General features: G+C 44.2%; 2 protein-coding genes across 4 annotated transcripts in view; both read left to right on the forward strand.

The window, feature by feature from the left end:
• BRWD1 (bromodomain and WD repeat domain containing 1) overlaps positions 1–4,378 on the forward strand; it is a 109,934-nt gene extending 105,556 nt beyond the window's left edge. Inside the window, exon 42 of the mRNA XM_053657768.1 lies at positions 1,526–4,378. Within this exon, the coding sequence (XP_053513743.1) occupies positions 1,526–1,884 (359 nt within the window). The 3' untranslated portion in view covers positions 1,885–4,378. The remainder of the gene's footprint in view (positions 1–1,525) is intronic.
• Positions 4,379–5,900: 1,522 nt separating this feature from the next.
• Positions 5,901–15,635, forward strand: PSMG1 (proteasome assembly chaperone 1). 3 transcript variants are annotated; one of them, XM_037144626.2, is made up of 7 exons: positions 5,901–6,059; positions 7,407–7,513; positions 8,445–8,596; positions 10,691–10,753; positions 13,446–13,644; positions 14,628–14,764; positions 15,432–15,635. In XM_037144626.2, the coding sequence occupies exons 1-7, from the start codon at positions 5,926–5,928 to the stop codon at positions 15,504–15,506; spliced, it is 867 nt and encodes a 288-aa protein (XP_037000521.2). In that variant the 5' UTR covers positions 5,901–5,925; the 3' UTR covers positions 15,507–15,635. The 3 variants fall into 3 exon arrangements, with proteins under 3 accessions (XP_037000521.2, XP_037000522.2, XP_037000523.1); XM_037144628.2 differs by lacking the exon at positions 5,901–6,059 and adding an exon at positions 6,109–6,213; XM_037144627.2 differs by lacking the exon at positions 15,432–15,635 and having other exon boundaries at positions 13,446–13,712; positions 14,628–14,717.
• Positions 15,636–18,711: the final 3,076 nt, after the last annotated feature.

Genomic DNA, 18,711 nt, shown 5'->3' on the forward strand with positions numbered 1-18,711 from the left:
ACTCAGAATCCTCACTGTTAACATGTCAATTCAAAGAAGCCATTTTCACGGGTACTCATTTGTTCTCAGTGATGGGAGGGCAGACATCTTCATTCACAAGAGAAAACTAATAGGCTTGGTAGTTGGTACTGGCACTGATACAGAGTACTGCTTGACAGCTAACTAACGCCAAAGCCTTATTTTCTAGTCCTTTGTAGTGAAAAGGCTATCGTGGGCATCAGTTCTCCAAGCTGTTAAGCGAGATTATTTCTTGACCTACAGCCTGTCTTTATGGACTGCTGAATCTGTGGAAACCAGGTGGGGACCTACAGACTCATCCCCAGCCAGACTTGTCTACTTTTAAGAATTTTAGATAGTCTCATTCTTAACTTCAAGACTGGACTGCCCAGAGATAAGGCATAACACTCGGGCTACTTTAGAGGTGTTTTCATCAAGAAATACTTCTGCCCCAAGAGAGTGCTAATTCATCATTTTTAAATTTGAAAATCTAGCTTTGGGTCCACCTAAGTTGCTAAACATCTGGTGGCCCCTCAGCACAGCTCCAGGGCAACAGCTCTCAAGCCGCCCTCCAAAGCTGCCTCAGTGGGCCTGGAGGAACTGCTCTCTTCCCTGTGCAGCTCCTGGCTAAAGGATCCTTCCTCAAAGGCATCCTTCCTTGCCCCCCACTGGAGGTTTGGTTTCTAGAATGTGTTCTCACAGCACTCTGCACTGCTTAGCTCTTTTACATGTGTAGAATTAGTGTGTTCTTGAATCTTTACCCGGATCCTCTGTGTGCCTGGCACATCCCTAGCTCAGAAACTATTTGAATAGTGACACTCGAGTTAAAAAATTCCAGTTATGTAAAATGTGCAAATATTTGGAAAAAATGAATCTGGGATTAAAACTACATTTCAATATACAATTCCTTTGTATCTACTAGTTAACCAATTTGATTTTTTTTGTGGGGGAGGGGGAACCAAAGAAAGTACTGGTCTGTATTCCAGTTAAAACCTTAACAAGGATCTTGGAATCCAGCTGCTGCTGTGTTCCAAGCTGTACTGGAATATGGACCAAGCCATGCCACGATGGCCCTTCCTCCTCGTTTAGGTTCTAGGAAAATTGCAGAACCACTGAGTATGTTAAAGCAGTTCAACACAGAGCACTGGAAATGATACCAAAACCGTAAAACCTGTACGTGGTCCTATTTTAAAATTCAGATTTCTGGCTAACGGCTTTATGATGCTTTATGATACTTAACACCATTCTTACAAGTCTGCTACTGTTTTTAGTGCCTGTTATCCTTACCGATTACAAAGTATGCTAGGTGAAGGGAACTTAGCTTCTTGAATAGACTTCCTTTTGTAGATAATGAAATGAAAGGTTATATCAACGTCAAAAACATATTGATGATCACTTATGTATTTTATTTAGCAGTATGACTGGTTTTACAGTTTATTGTTTAGGAATGTATTGTTGTGGAATGTAAGTAGTAAAATCTTGTGTTACAAGATTTTTGCATTTACATGAACTTTCACTCATTTTTCAGAATCTGTTCCTAGAGACAGAAAACCCAATACAAAAATGAGAACATGTTTGCATAATCAGAAGGATGCAGTGCAGATGCCTAGTGACACTGTGAAAGCAAAAATGGTGCCTGAGAGAGTTCCCCGCAGATGTGCTACTGTTGCTGCAAATAAAATAAAGATAATGAGTAACCTAAAGGAAACAATTTCAGGACCAGAAAATGTCTGGATTAGGAAGAGTAGCAGAAAACTGCCCCATCGAAATGCTTCTGCTGCGGCTAAGAAAAAGTTACTGAATGTTTATAAAGAGGATGATACAAGTATAAATTCTGAAAGTGAAAAAGAGCTAGAAGATATTAATAGCAGAATGCTTTTGTTTTAGGTCAGATCCTGGAAAGCAAAAGCAAGTAGTTAGTGTCTATGAAAATGTAGAAATGGAATTGAAAACCATCCGGGGCCACAAGTAAGCTGGCAGTTGCATTTTGCTCTTAGCTCTAAAGTTAATCCCTTGTTGGCACCTTTCAAGGAATTTTCTGAAAGCCATAATCCAGAGAGTCAAGGTGGGTCCTAGGAAGGCTTCCTCCCATGGAGCCTTTGTACAGACACAAACTACAAAGAATTCTGAGGAGGAAATAGATTTGTGAAGCTGGTAGTTGCAGAGGTGCAAAGAAAAGACTGATGGCCTCTCCTAAGATTATTCCTCTTCAGAAAGGAAGGACCTTGGAGAAATTTCTTGACTCCTTAGAGGAAGAAAATACAGTCATCCATATATCCCAGGGGTGGGGTTAGTTCCAGGATCCCCCCAAATCTGCAGATGCTCAAGTTCCTTCTATAAAACAGGGAAGTATTTGCATATAACCTATGCACATCCTCCCATATATTTTAAATCCTCTCTACATTACTTACAGTGCAAATGCTATATAAATAGTTGTCACACTGTCTTGTTTAAGGTCTAATGACAAAAAAGTATATTCAGTACAAAGCAACTACAGTTGGCCTAACTACATAGTACACGCCAGCAACAATGTGATTCCCCACCCCCGCAACAGTGCATGTGGAACCCTTAGAGATGGAGGACCCACCCTAATGGGAAGTACAGAGGGTCTACAGAAAACACTTAAGGGAATGAAAGAAACTCAAAATCTCAACCTGCTAATTTTCAGGGTTCTGCATTAGAGAATAAAAATTCAGACCACCACACCACGACTGTGGATGGTGTCGTTATCAAATAATAAAGAACATTTCAAGAAGTGCCATTGAGCCTATTTGACTTCTGAGTGAAACATAATTTATCAAGGTGTAGTCTGGACAATGCAGAATCCTAACAGCAAAACTTTTTGGACAGAATGATTCAATGATGTGGATTTTAATAATCGAGTTCTGAAGTAGTATTGGAAACAGAAAATCCATTAATGTCTTATTTTATTCATAATATTGAAATTCATATTGAATGATGACCACTTGGTATGACTATTCAGGGAATATATATTTTTCTACGAAAGCCATGAATGTGACTATCACAACTTCGTGTCTTCATTTTTACTTTCAGGCAGCAGCATTTACAGAGATGCCAAAATGTGTCTCATGATGAGGCCGGTCTTAGTTTTAATCAGTCCGAAAATAAAGTATAGATTAAGATCAAAAGTCATATTTTTAGATGACTCAGTGATGCCCTCTTATGTTTCTCTACAGCTTAAAAGTTAGAACTTTATGAAAACTTACTGAATTTATTAGAATCTCATCACAACCAACTTTAATGGCAGTGTGTCTGAGCTATTTCATGGTGACCTTCACTAGGATTAGAAAATCTGGTTTTGTTACTATAAAGAATTTCTTTGAAATGATGTTTAATTTGTTAATAGGTAGTTGTTGAAATTAAAGTCACCAGATTAAATGAATGCACTGTCAAATCTTAATATAGAACATAATATTGGAAAGCTGAATTGTTAATTGTTTTCCTATTTAAACATACCTATGAATACTAATATATGATTTGCATGTTTAAATCTGAAAAAGTAAAACATAGAAACCTAAGGGTTTCTACTTGTTTTTCATTAAAAGACTAACACAATGCATATTTTTTGGTTATACAGATTGGCCAAGTGTCTAGAGTATTTGAGAAATTTGTTTGTGGTTGCATGTCTGCTTAAAAAAAGGCTTTTTTGTTTTCTTTTTCTTAGCATAAGTCAGAATACTTCTACCCTACAGTTCATGTCCTTTGCTCTGTTCATAGTATATTTTCATGTGAAATACTGATACTAGTATCTTGTTACTAGTGCAGTTGAGAAAGGGGAGGAGAATTCCTAATACATGATTTTTAGGTACATGGGGTTTAATTTTTTGGTAATCTAGGTAATTAAATCTATTTCCAGTCCTACATTTATATTTGTTGGGTATATCATCAACACCTCAAAATGAAAATATTTGAAATATCTGAGTTAAGATTTTTTTAAAAGATCTTATTTATTCTTAGAGCGTAAGAGAGGGAAACATTGATCATTTGGCTCTCACAAGCCCCCAAATGGGGACCTGGCCTGCAACCCAGGCATGTGCCCTGGCTGGGAATCTTACCTGGGACCATTCAGTTCACAGGCCAGCACTCAGTCCACTGAGCCACACCAGCCAGGGCTTAGTTAAGATTTTATGCAGAACTTTTTGACAATTTCAGTGTCATGAAAGAATGTCACTTTAGAATTTATAATTTACTCTGTTGGGGTTAAATTCTGTCAGTACTTGAGATTGTATCATCAGCCTTTTTTCATGACGGAACTCCTCCTCTGGTTTAGTATTTAATTTGAACATATATTTGCCTTTTTTTAAGTGCTTGGCCTAAAATTATTGTAACTGTATGAAATAAGCTTTTGTTTAAAACTTAACATTCTTGCTAAAATGTGTGCAGAATCTTAATCATGGCCAAATGTATTATTACTCTATAATTATAATCAGCTTTCCAGAAATGATTTCTTTATAACATAATAGTGAAATCAAATTTGAGGATCTTAATGTTAAAAAATGACATTATTTTATTCAGCAAAAGGACTAAGATAAAGTGATACCCAAAGTTTTTTATTCTGCAATTTGGTCATTCCATAAAGCCAATTAACCCAGGAATGGTAGCGCAATTTTAAAACATCATGTTGGCAATCTTGTATATTCTAGCTAACTGTACCTAAAGTTTCCTAAGCTCTTACAAGACAGCAATTTGGGTCTTAATATTTATACTTAAAGGTTCAAATTCTGCTTCTAAGCCCAGTCTTAAATTTTGCAGTAATGTGTAAAGTTGCTAAATATCGGTTTTATGTAAATGGTTTTGTTGATCATTGTTTCTCCGCATCTTAAAATGAGATGTCTCTAGTAACTTTCTGGGAATTTTTTTTTTTTTATTATCTCAAGAGGCTTTGCAAAACCCCAAATTAGTACTTAACTTTGTGATTATTGACAGGGTTCCAAAATGTAAGCAATGCCATCTAGTTTCAGCGCAACTAAATTCAGGTAATTTAAAAAAAATTTCCCATTGCAATTCTGGATATTTTCATTTGCATTTGAACTATGTGGTACAATTGTCCTCTTTTCCCTCCTGTTTGGAACAGTGCTCTGTGAACTTTGTCTTCCAGCAAATTTTAAAGAGAACCAATTGAACACTTACTTTGCTTACTAGTGAAAAGCTATTTAAAGCGGAAGTAAACTTTGTATTAGAAATGGCCAAGTTTTAAAAAAGCTAATATTTTTGCAGTCTCATAAAGTCTTTTCGATCAGCTTGACGACCATCATGTTTTGAAATGTGAATTCGTACTGCCAGAGTAAAGGCCTCATTTTTATAACCCCACGAAGCACTGTGTTTCTTCCTGCCCTGCCATCCTCCCACTGCCCTTTGTCTGTCCCATGGACGCGCCCGGGTTGACACCTACCTGGGAGCGATCGCGGTTTGGAGAAGGATGATTAATAAACTAAAGCTCCTAACGGAGCAGGAAAACGGAAACGGAGAGAGGGAGGGAAAGGTACAGGGGTCCGCCTCTTTTTGGAGCACTAAGGACAGGAGAATGGGCAGCCAACCCCTTCCCTCTCCCGGTCCGTTACCTGTTGGGACAGCAGGCGCAGCCCCGCGTCCGCCTCTCGACTCCGCCTCTCCAGCCTGAAGTCATCCGATCTTTCGGTCTCCCCGCGAGAACCCTGAGAAGGGAGAAAACTCCCCGATTTTGCGTGACCCTAAGGGTCCCGCGGCGCGTGCGCAGTGGGTGGTGGCAGGGGTTAGGGCGCGTGCGCGGAGACAGCGTAGGGGGCGTGGCAGTGAGCGGGAGCTGGGCTCTGGGGCGTGGCGATACTCTGGGTCGCTCTGGTGGCATTGGTTTGCGGGGGAGGTGCGCGGGGGGCGCATGCGCAATCCGTGGCACTGCTGTTTAGTGGGGCAGGTGGGAGGGGCGTCATGGCGGCCACGTTCTTCGGTGAGGTGGTTAAGGCACCGTGCCGAGCCGGGACGGAGGACGAGGAGGAAGAAGACGAGGGGAAAACGGAGTCGCCCGAAGATAGGGAGGTCCGGCAGCAGTTGGCACGGAAGAGGTGAGGTCCTGGGCGCGAGGAGCTGGCGGCGCGCTTGGGACTGGGGCGGCGGTTCCGGGCTCCGGCTGTCCCGGGAGCGGTGTAGGTTCACCAGACGTTGGCCGCGGCCGCTCATTCGCGGCCCAGCTCTGCCCTGAGGCTCGGGAAGTCCTTGGTGAGTCTGGCAAAACCAGCTCCTGGGGCGTTGGGTGGAGGTGGGCTCGTGTTGGCCTGCTGCAGTTTCGGTGGACTGGTTGGACTCACGTGTTCTTTAAAGGGGTGGTGTGCAAGACTTCCGTAAGCATTGATTTAGGTGGTTTCTTGCGGCCTTTAACTTTTTCCAGGGCTGCGGTGCTATATATCTAAGTGCCTAAGTTTGTCGTGTATTTGGTTCATTAAACATAAGACAACTGTCTTAGAACTTTTATTTTCCGCCCCAAACTTCAGTTAGCATTGCGTGTCAGTGGCAGGTGTTTTTTTTTTCTAAGTATTATTTCCAAGTACACAAAAATTAGAGGAAGTAACAAAATGAAGATTTTGGCACCATTATCTCCCATCACCCATGAGTTCCAGAACCATGGGTTTTCTCCTACCTGAACCTTTTTCAGAATGCATCATAAATGCTATTGGCATTTAGGATGTTGGGGTGACAATATCATGTGGAAGAAAACCACATGATATTGTCATCCCAACAATATTAATCGTTTTTGATACTTTTTAATAGACATTCCATGTCAAATCTGGCTAGTTGCTTCTGATATGATATTTAACAGTGCATTTGTATAGATCAGAATCCTAACAAGGCCCATGCCTTACATGTAGATGTTTTTGTCTTTTCAGCCTTCTTTCATTTAGAGCAGCGCCCCTCCTTTTTCTCCCTTGCTGAGAGCCTGGCTGCCCTGTGGGATGACCCACACTCTGATTTGTCCGATTGCTTCCTCTCGGTGTCCTTTAACATGTTTACATCACCTGCATTTTCTGTAAATGGACGTTCCTTCTAGAGGCTTGGTCTGATTCAGGTTCAATATTTTGCTGGCAAGAATGCTTCAAAGGTGGTGGTTGGTGTTCGTTACTGCTTGCTGTGTCCCTTTGGGTCATCCCACTTTTTGGGATGCTAAGATTGATTGGTGGGCGGGTTAGGCAGACAGCCTAATCTCTATTGTGGAATTCTCTGGCAGCTTTGTATCAAATGGTTTTCTCTATTAGTTATCACCTGGTTCTGTTGTCTCCTGAAGATTATAATTATGTTCTTGATAAAATCAATGTTTATATTTTACTTAATACAAAATTGTAGTAAGTATTTTTGTCATAGTAAGGTACCATTTATATTTAAGTTTCTTTAATTTTGTCTTTTGTGTCTTGTGTTAGGGAGGTGCGGCTCCTTCGAAGACAAACAAAAACATCCTTGGAAGTCTCTCTGCTGGAAAAATATCCATGCTCCAAGTTTATAATTGCGGTTGGAAATAATGCAGTAGGTGAGTGGACGTGCATTAGACTAGACATTTTGTTGAAAGAATAAAATCTCAAGTTACTTCTTTTCATCATAAAATATTTAAATTTTTTTTAAAGAAAAAGCTATAGTAGAGTAACTTTGTATTTGAGTAAAGTCTATCATTGCTCATGTGGCACTTTTTCATAAACTTAATAAGATTTAAAGGAAATGTTCTTGGCTTTAGGAACTTATAAACTCAAGGAATCGGTTCTGTTGTGTTTGGTGTCCAGAATTCCTGAGCTCCAGGGCCTGTTTTGGGCAGACCCGGAGGAGCAGAGATGGTGTATGTACAGGGCCCACTTGCAGCAAAGGTTCTTACCTGTTTTTGAACATTTCTTAAATGCTCCTTTAAAAACATAATGGTAACTCTAAAAAAGAACTAATCATTATCTTTGAGTACTTAAGTTCTGAAGTCTTTACGTAAATGAGTCCATTTGAGTAGTAGTGAGAACGGTGCAGGAATTGGCTGAAACAACATACACCTGTGAGAGCACAAACCTGTATAATTCTCGGGGGTTCTCTGGCTTGGGGGAGGGCGTTTGGGAACCCCAGTAGGACCCTTTGTTCCGTCAGGTAGCCCCAGTGCTTGCAGAACCAGTGCAGGCTAAGTAAGTCCTGAGTCATTTATACCAAGTTCTCCCGGCCTACACTTTTCCGGGTAAGTATTGCATTGTGAGAGCATTGCACAGTGTGTCAATAAACCTTGTCACCTCTGATACCATCTGTGCTCAGCGTGGCTTTTTACTCCTTAAGGCCTCAGTGTCCTTTACTGCAGAATGGTGGTATAAGGGCAGTGGCCTGGAATGGCTCCTTTAGCTTTAGAATTCTGCAGTAACTTGAATGATCTTATTTTTATTGAATTAAAAATGCATCTTGCAGAACTGAACACTAACTTAAGTTGATTGTTTTTACAGCATTTTTGACATCGTTTGTCATGAATTCAGGAGCCTGGGAAGAAGTTGGTTGTGCTAAACTCTGGAATGAGTGGTGCAGAACGACAGACACTGTGCACCTCTCCCCCACAGAGGCTTTCTGTGTGTTTTATCATCTGAAATCAAATCCCTCGGTATGTGGGCTCTGCCTTGTGTGTTTAAGGAGTGGTTGTGTGGGCCTCATTCACGGAGTGTTCGTCTGAATGCCACGGTCCTCTGTGTGCACTTTCGGCCTGAGGAATTCTGCCTGTAGGCAGTGGTGGTGACCATTTTGTTTATATAAATATGAATGAGGTGTATACATTATGTTGGTAAAGTTGTTAGGAAATTCTGATGTAACTTTGTTAGAAACAAACCATAAACAGTAGATACTTAAAATGTTGCCCGTATTCAAAAAAGTATTTCAGTTGGTGACTCCGGATGTGCAAAAACACATTCATTCTGTGAAAGCAGGGATCCCGCTTCATTGCTGTGTAACGCAGCATTTAGCCAGCACGTAGTACATGCTAGAAACTCCATTAACGTGTGCTGGACAAATGAACGCTGCGTGAATTCTAAGTACAGTCCAGTTGACGTCAGACTGTCAAACCCAGTGTGTCCTGATTTCTTAGGAAGGACACTGTGCAGCGGGTGCTGAGTGCTTTCTCTGGCTTGTGCTTGTACTCGTCCCACTCTTGGGTTCATCAGAGGGTGCGGGGTGCCGGGCAGTCTGGGCAGCAGGGCGGGCAGAGGAGGTGGCCCCACGGGTGAGTGTCTCCCCGTCGGCGGTCTGACAGTTCCACTCCGCACCCACCGGACATGCGCACAGGGCCAGAGCTGGGGCGTGGGGGCACTCAGTAATTCCAGCATGTACAGTGTTGCTTATTTCAGAAGGTAAGGAGCAGGGGTTGGCCAGAGACACTGGAGTTTGATTTTATGGTACTTACAGTTTGTTCCTATAGCATGTACTCTGAAGTCACTGAAGTTTCATGAGGATTTTAATAAAATATCCAGTGTTTATAAAGAAGGAAGCATGTTCTGTATCTGATCCTCAGTGCAAGGCTTTTACTTTACACAGTGAGAGTGAGATAGGAGAAAGTTCTGTCACTGGGTCTGGTTGTCCCATTCCGGTTAGATTCTGAGTGAGCAGAACCCTCCGCACGCAGCTAAATATCCGTGCGGTCGTCTTGTTCTCGCCTGTCCTGCAGCCCCTTCCCCCTCTGGGGCTTGCTCTGTGCAGGCAGCGTGCCTGGCAGAGTTTCCACTTCTGTGGATAGTATCATTCGTGAGTATCCGTGGCCACACTGTTATGGCCTCGCGGCATTGCCGGTTATTTCACCTGAGCCCACGGCCTGCAGCGTGGTTTCTAAACACACGTCTTCACGGGCAGCGGCGGCGCTGCAGGGTGCCACTGGGTGAGGTCCCTCGGGCCGCCCTGTTCCCTGCGCTGTCACCTGCTGTTTCTGTGGTGGCCGCTGCTGGTGCTGGGTCTGGTCTTCAGTCCCAGTGTGTGGCACTCGGAAGGCAGCAGGGCGGCCACCGGCCCTGCTTCATGGAGCAGATTCTGGTGATCTTCTTGGGCGTGTCCTCGGTGTCTTGTGTGCCAACTCTCGTGTGCATTTATTCTGGCAGTTAATTGCCAGTAGTAGCTTGATTCTTTTTAAGAATATTTTATTTATTTATCTTCAGAGGGAAAGGGAAGGAGAGAGGGAGAGAAACATCAGTGTATGGTCACCTCTCGTGCGTCCCCTGCTGGGAATTGGCCTGCAACCCAGGCATGTGCCCTGACTGGGAATCGAACCTCGATCCTTTGGTTCGCAGGCCCGCACTCAATCCACTGAGCTACACCAGCCCTACACCAGGGCTTGATTCTTAAATGTTAAAAAAAAAATAGGCCCCCTGACTGGTGTAGCTCAGTGGATTGAGCGCGGGCCTGCGAACCAGACAATCGCGGTTAGATTCCCAGTCAGGGTACATGCCGGGGTTGCAGGCTGGTTCCCTGCAGGCCACTTCCCAGCAGGGGATGCATGAAAGGCAACCGTACATTGATGTTTCTCTCCCTCTCTCCTTCCCTTCCCCTCTAAAGATAAATAAATAAAATCTTAAAAAAAAAAAATAGGCCCATGGCAAATTCAGGAAAATAAGTGTTAGATAAGTGTTATGTTAGGACGGACATGATGCGTATCTGGTGACAGTCTGGGCTGCAGTTAAAATTTGACCCCACAGAAACTTGGACTTTGGTTTTTCAGATTCTACTTTGTCAGTGCAGTTGCTACGTGGCCGAAGACCAGCAGCACCAGTGGCTGGAAAAGGTGAGAGACGTGGCGTGAAGGCTGGGGTGGCGGGTCAGTGTCTTCACCCTTATACCTTCCGGGCAGATAGTGAAGTGGGGAGAGCACTTTTTTTTTCTTAAAAACACTGTAGAAATTTGTTAGAGCATATAAAGAGTAAAAGCATTTATTTAACAAACAATTAGCATTGTGCTAAAGATTGTAGGTCCTAGAGGCATAAAATGCGAGTTGAATTAATCCTTCCTGTCCACTTTATTACTTTATTTAAAAGAAGCACAAGCCACATGCATGAAACGGAACAGGGTCATGGCCAAGGGTGAGAACTGCAGAGCTGGAGCCTGCGGGGAGGGGAGGCGGGGGTTGGTGCTCAGCTGCCGCCCACCCGACTCCGCAGTACTGTCCCGCTTTCCTCGGCATTACCGTGAGTCCATCGGGGCTTCATTTGGTGGAAAATTATGCACATAGTATGTGCCGAATAAAACAGATTGGGAATAATAATTCCTAATGAAGAAATGAGGACTTTTAGAGAATAATCATTATTTTGGCAGCTATGGACGATGTTATTTTTCAGTGAAATAGCCTATTATGTGCCTCTTAGCAACATTTCAGCTTAAATCTTAGGTATGTTTTCCATAGGTATTACAGTTAACAAGAAATAAGAAATTTGTGTATTCTCATTTTAAACTAGATTGGCACACTGAGAAACATTCATTAAAAGTTATTAAATGCATTTTATTAATTGAGGGATTGTTTAAGAAGGTCTGCGAATCTTCTGATAATTATATACAAGTTTTATATTCATGTACCTATTTGTATTTCTTAGGGAGAGGGTTCACTGGATATCACAGCTATAATTTAATTTTAAATTCGTGTATGATGCTTAGTAAGAAATACTGTTGTTTTTTTTTAATTTTTGTACTATGTAACTACTTTTCCAGACTTTAAAAAATGTGCAATTACACATTTCTAAAACCACAAATTTTAATCGATGTTTTTTTCCCCGGGGACACCCGTCGGGCCCCTTTGCTGTCTGGTTCCTGTGGGCCGCACAGGCTGACACCCACCCACAGCCTGACGGTGCTCGTGTTGTGGGTTCGGACCGTGAGCCTTACCGGGCAGGTGCGAACTATTAGCCTGTGAGCAGCGTTGTGTCTTAAACGGGACGGGCACTGCCGCCAGGGCACTTGGTGGTAACTTTTTGGTGTTTATTTGCAAAGCTGTACAATGAAATGAGTCCTGCAAATCATTTATGATATACTATAAAATCTTCACTTTTTTTGTTATTTGAAATAGCCATTTCTTTCTCTTCATAAAATATTTTCAAACAAGGTGCAGTGACCTAAAGTTTGTTTTCCTTAAAAAATGGCTGCTTTCTTTGTTCACACCATCACAGATTTTTAAAAGCTGAAGCGTCCTCAGAAAGCCGGCAGATGCAAACCTAGGCCAGTGGCGTTAGAGCTCTGGGGCCCCGCCCCGCGGTCCTTGTGTCCAGGAGCCCCCCTCCTTCCCCCGCAGGCATGGGGGTTTCCAGACCTGGCAATGCCTGGGGTCACAGGGTGCCACACAAGTGTCTGTTGTGTTTTTCCCATGTACATGCACCTGTGAGGAAGTTTAACTTGGAAATCAAGAGAGTAACAGCTAATAGCGAAATAATAGCAATAGCAATGAAATCAGGCCGTGACACCTCAGCAGTTGGTCTGGTAACGCAGATGGCTTCTCGGCAACAGGTGCCACACACTTGGTGCAGCTTCCCCGGGTGACCGGTGACTCACAGTCGGGCTGGGATGGTGTGGGGTTTCATCATACTCCTCGGAATGGCGTGACTTTAAAACGTGTGATTTGTTTCTTTCTGGAATTTTTCATTTCATATTTTTAAAACATGGTTGACCATGGGTAGCCAAAACCACAGAAAGCAAAACCTCAGAGAGCTTTGAATTCTTTAAAATTTTGCTTAAAATTGACTTTTAGGAAGACTGGTTTGCAGATGGTGGCGGAAGGGGAGGGAGCGGACGTGCCAGCTGATAGGTGTTGTAGGCAACAGATGGGTCGATAACACGCTCTCAGAGACGAAAATTGGTTTCAAAGAATTGTAGTTTTATTGATCACAAAATAATAGTCCAAATATAAATTTGGTGGCCAAGCTTTACCTGCGCAGGGGCAAACTTCCTACTGTGACCGGAGTCACAGTAGCTTCTCAGAGCTACAGATGGAAGTCGCGCGTGGCTTACAGACTACGGGGTTTTTATAGGGCAGAGCAAGCAAGCACGGGCTTACAGAAGCAGATGTGGCGGTTAGCTATTAGCTAGGTTGCTAAGTTGAAAACGGCGAAGGTCCCTAATTGGTGGGTGTTGCTGCTGGCGGGCCTCTTCTGGCGGGCCTCTTCTGGCGGGCCCTGGTTAGTTACCTTATTTGGCTAGAATTTTGAACCCAACTGTTCCCGGAGGTTTATTTATTACCCAGTCTCAGGAACTGCAGATGCCTAACGGCTATCTGTATGTTTCCACTACTAATGGCCATTACAATAGGGTTCACCGTCAGGGACGTCACTCGGGGTGGCTGCCCTGACCGTCTTTGCTCCCCATTCATTTCTCGAGACCACAGCCCCCTTGGGTGGGTGGCGCTGTCCTTAGTTCACCGGCAGGAGATTGGCGCGAAGGTCACTCAGCCAGAGTCACGTGTGTCTGTCTTAAATTTCCTCTCAATTTTGTGTCAGGTTTTTGGCTCATGTCCCAAGAAGAATATGCAAGTAACTATCCTCACAAGTCGACACGTTACTGACTATAAAACTTCAGAATCTACCAGCAGCCTTCACTGTCCTTTCCTGAGAGCCCTGAAAACACAGAATTTCAAAGAGCCTGCATGCTGTTCGCTGCTGGAGCAGCCGAATATCGTGCACGACCTCCCTGCAGCAGGTGGCGCTACAGTTTGGGACATTTTCGTCAAAGCTTGTAACTGCTTTGCTGACAGCTGTTATCTGAATGTTAGAGATGTCTTCTTTCCTCTTGTCTTACTGAATTTAGTGGGGTGACATTCGTTAACACAATTATGTAGGTTTTAGAGTGAATGTTGGAGATCTTTTTAAGGTAGTTTGTCAGTGTTTGCTAGTGCACTGCTGCTGATAATCGTTACCTGTAGTCGCTGGTCCATCTGTTTGGTTTGAGTTTAAAACTCCCCAGACACAGTTATGTGGGAACAGCTCAGGGTTCTAACTGCTGCCCCTCAGAGTTGCTCTGTTTCTTTTTGGTCTTTGGTGACTCATGTGAGCCAGTGTTAGATATAAATTGCATAAAGAGTTGGGAAAGTATGTTTTAATAGAATAGGAGGTTTCAGATATTGAATCTTGGTAGTAATATTTTTTGTTTTTGTTACATCAGAATCAGATTGTCACTTTTCAGTAGTTAGTGTTACTATGTATAATTATTTGTTAATAAATAAAAGGGTTTTTCCCTTGAAATGTTAAGTTTATTGGAGTAAGTAGTTCAGTGGTTTGTGTTATGCTTCATATATTATTTACATTTAATTAACTTTATTATGGTCAGGAAAATTTTAATCCTGTAGCTCCTCAAGGTGTATGTCAGTAGTATGTTCAAGAAGTGCAAAATAAACAGTATTTGCCTATTTTGTACCCCTGAAACTAATACAAAATACTATCGAATGTCAACTGAAATTGAAAATAAAATTTAAAAAGCCAATATTTTCAAAATCAGGAGAATACCTAAGAAAATAATTGGCTTTGAAAGGAAATACGCATTAGAATCCATTTAAAATGGTAGTAAATGCTTCGATTAAAAGAGGCAATAGAGACAACTGTTTTTTAAAAGCAGCCTTCATTTCAGGTGTTTAATTTTAAATTCCACAATAGAAAACTGAAGCGTTTTTTCTTACATATTTACAGTTCTAAGTTACTGTCAAGTGTGGAAACTCCCCGCCATCCTGTACTTGTGTTACACTGACGTGATGAAATTAGACCTAATCACAATCGAAGCTTTTAAGCCTGTGCTTTCTTCCAGAAGCTTAAAAGGTTTGGTTAAGGTAAGGTTTTATTTAACTCATTAACTTAATAGCTGAGTAATTATAATGAACAAATGTAATAAGAGCCATAAATGTATGGTGTCAGTTTAAAACCTAAATAGTAGTTAGAGATTCTTTGGCCTCAAAATGAAGCTTCCTAAGCTGGCAGTTGGACTTGATCCGACCCCTCTCCTGTAGATTTCCCCTGTAATGCGAGGAGTGTTTAGTTGCTGTGATAGGTCATTTGGGGCCTTTGGAGGCGCTGGTGATTGTCCTGCCAACAGAGGGCGCTGTTATGTGGCAGCCGAGGGGGATAGGCCACTCTGGGACAGTGGCACTTGGGCTGGATTTGAAAGATGGGTGGATCCCTGTGGGTGGCTGTGTGCAGAGGGCAGCAGTGGGAGCCCAGGAGTGGGTGAGTCTGGGAGCCCCGAGAAGGGTGATGAGCGAGGCACTGGGCTGCAGAGGGAAGTCAGCGTCTGCCTGGGGGCTTTCGACGGCCAGTCCTCAGCCAGGTTTGGACGATGGGAGGACATGCTTACATGTCTGACCTGCTTGTCTGTGTGTGTTGGGAAGAAGGGCCAGCCACAGCGCCCGTGCAGCCGGCTGCCTGGGGTCGGGACTGGGGCGCACCTTGTTTCTCACTGAATTCTCAGTCTCACTGTATTAACACCTTGACTCCTTTCAGAACATTCCCCAGAGCACAGAGATACTGAAGAAGTTGGTGACGGCAGACGAGATCCAGAGTAACATTTACACGTGACTCCAGATGGCTTGTCACTTGTGTCACACGTTCAGTAGTCCTTGGGGGCAGCTGCACTGTTCCATGAGGTTCCTTTTCTTCCAGGACTATTTTGAGGGTATTAAAAACAATAAATTAATTTTAAGTTCATTGTAGTTACAGTTCCTTTTTTATGGGGGCGCTGTTCACAGCCGAAATTAGATGTTTTTCTTTATCCACTAGGTGGGAGTATTGTTCTATTTGAATGTTTTGAGGTAATACAGTTAAATTTTTCAAAAGCTGCAGGTTGTGCTAATGTGGCAGAGTGTAGTTAATTTGGTGTAGACATTCTCTGCGACACCTGCAAGTTGATGACCTGCTGGAGACCCTAGTGGGGGGGGGTTCTGACCGGGAGTTCTGCAGTTCATTTGCTTTGAGGGTGAAAATGGACGACAAGGTAACAGGTTCATGTTTCTCCTACTGAAACAAAAGGAAGGTGGTGCTCTCACTTTGATGGTACCTGCCAGTGAGCCTCCTGCCTCTCAGACCTGCCTGGGGCCCTGCAGCGTCGGGCGCGCGACTCCAGGGAAGGCCCCTTGTGGGAACGCGACTGAGTCAGGCGCTCCACTGGTTCACTGAACCGCAGACTGAAGTGCGTCGTGAAAATGAGTTTTAAAATGGTGCAGTTTATGGATGCGTTTTCTCAGTTATGGAATCACTTACATGGATCTGTATGTCTTACCCACTCACATAGTTTAGATTTTAGTAAGTTTACTGGGGTTGGTTGGAGTGGGAGGTGGGGTGGGAGACCCTGTTTGCTGGCTCTGTGGCTTCCTTCCAGTAGTGAATTGGGAGCATGGTATGAGTGTGTCCTTTTTTTCTTTCTGCAAAAGAAAAAAAAGTATGTATCCGTTTGGAAATGTGTTTGCAGACCCCGGAGGTGACGTCAGTTTGTGAAAATGAAAAGACATAAAACTCTAGATACATTGAATTTTATGGCCAAAGTATCCAGGCAGGTAAGAACAAAACAGTGACCTAGCTTGTCTGTCAGCTGTTAGTGCCTGATGCCCACACTCGACCTTGGAGGCTTAAAGCAGCCGCCATCATTTCTCATGAGTCTGTAGGTTGGAGGGGCGCCCCTGCCAGTCGCAGCCGTCTTCACTCCTGAGCCTGCAGTCACGTCTGACGTGAGCTGGCTGTGGCCTGGCACGATCTGGCTGTCCCCCCCGGGTCACTCTCGTTCGCTCGGCAGGCCTGCCCAGGCATCTCTCCTGGCTGCTGAGGAGCGGGAGAGGGAATGGAAGTGTGCAAGTGCCTTTTCAAGCCTTGTGTCAAGTGTGCTGCAGTCCCAATATGGTCACGTGTGGAGGCAGCATGGAGGGCACCACCAATGGGTTTGGATGGGGGTGGCCTGACAAATTGGGGCTGGCCATTAACACAATCAGTATGCCTGCATCTGCCCCATGACCACAATCACACTCCCCTATCCCTGCAAAATACACAGCAGTTCCAGGGCACCAGAGTCTTACCCGGTTCCATCAGACTGGAAGTGCAGGGGCTTGTAATCTAGGTTTGTCTTCTACAGAGACTGGCAGGTAAATAGACAAGTCGTGCTTGACACCCGGGTGCACAGCGGTCAGCCGGGATCAAGCCATCTGTCAGAACTGTTTCCATTTGAAAGGCAAAGGCGAGGACGCACGGTCTGCGAGATCCCACTGGGCACGAGGAGCCAGACCCGCACTCTGCTCGGGACTGAGCAGTCCTCGCTGGGGCCCAGCCTCTGTCCTCGGGCAGAGCCTCGCCTGGCTAGGCCTTTTCCATCTCGTGCCACGCCTAGTCCGTGATCTCTAATAGCAGCTAAGTAGCTTTTTTATCCATAGATAGATGAGTAGTTGCAATATATCCTTAAAAACTCTGCAGGCTTCTGCCCTGGTTGGTGCAGCTCTGTGGATTGCGCTCAGGCCTGCGAACCAAAGGATCAAGGTTCGATTCCCAGTCAGGGCACATGCCTGGGTTGCAGGCCAGTTCCCAGCAGGGGATGCACAAGAGGTGACCATACATTGATATTTCTCTCCTTCTCTCCTTCCCTTCCCCTCTAAAGATAAATAAATAAAATTAAAAAAAAAGAGAAAACTCTGTGGGCTTCCTATGTGTTGAATTATAGCCTATTCCATGTTCTAATTGTGTGGTTTTTTTTTAATTGATTTGAGAGAAACATTGTTCAGTTGCCCTCCGTGTGTGCTCTAACTGGGGATCAATCCCACAACCAAGGTATGTGCCCTGACTGGGAATCAAACCCGCAGCCTTTTGGTGTACAGGGCACCACTCCCACCAACCAAGCCACCCAGCCAGGACCACTACCACCATTTTTGAATGTGAGAAGTATCACCAGCTCCTGTCTGGGGGCCTATTTAAGAACTACCTGCTGCCACTGAACTACACTATTATGATCACAAACAGAAGTCTCTTCTCGTCATTCTCTCTGCAAATTGTATTTGACTCCAGTGAAGCCCAGGGCAGAACTGCTCTTCATTCCGCCCTCGGAAAGGGAAGGAGCAGAGGTGGAAGCCACGCTGCTTTGGTTCTTGATCAGCCGCCCCACGAAGGCGACCTGGAGTTCCCTGCTGGTCTACCTGTGCTGTCTTTGGATTCGCTGCCCCACGTCCATGAGAGACAGTGGACGGGAAAGATTTCCCAAGAGGCCAGTTCAGTGTAGGTACTTGTGTGAAGGGAATGAAAAAAGCCAGGATGTCAGCTTTGCCCACCTAGAACAAAGCCAACAGTATGAGCTAAAGAAACCCCCTCCCCCTTCATCCTCACTGCCACTGTCGCTGTTTCTAGTCCCCTTTCTCCTGAGTCCCACAGTGTGCTAGACACTGCCTGGACCAGTGTGTTTGTCACTTCATACCATTTTAAAAAACATGATGGTTTCATTTCTAGTTTTTAGTACCCCATACAGTGTACGAAGAAACTCTCATACTACAAGCATATGTAATTAACATCATTTGAGGTTTGGGATGCAAACTGGTAAAACGTGTGACATGCAGCCGAGGTATCCAACACACTAACGTCAATCGTTTGAGTTTTGGCCCCATCATCCTTGATGTAGGCCTAGGAAGAGCCTGTCTTACAAAGGACATCAGGGGACCCTGGCAAGTGCCCGCTTCCAGGCCTCACGGCTGGAACCACCCAGAGGACTGGAAACCCGGCAGCCACCGGAGGCTGCGCTCCACCTGGCGCAGAGGGA

Source organism: Artibeus jamaicensis, unplaced genomic scaffold, assembly GCF_021234435.1.
Source record: "Artibeus jamaicensis isolate MK-2021 breed Jamaican fruit bat unplaced genomic scaffold, CSHL_Jam_final scaffold_474, whole genome shotgun sequence".
NCBI classification, from domain to species: Eukaryota; Metazoa; Chordata; class Mammalia; order Chiroptera; family Phyllostomidae; genus Artibeus; species Artibeus jamaicensis.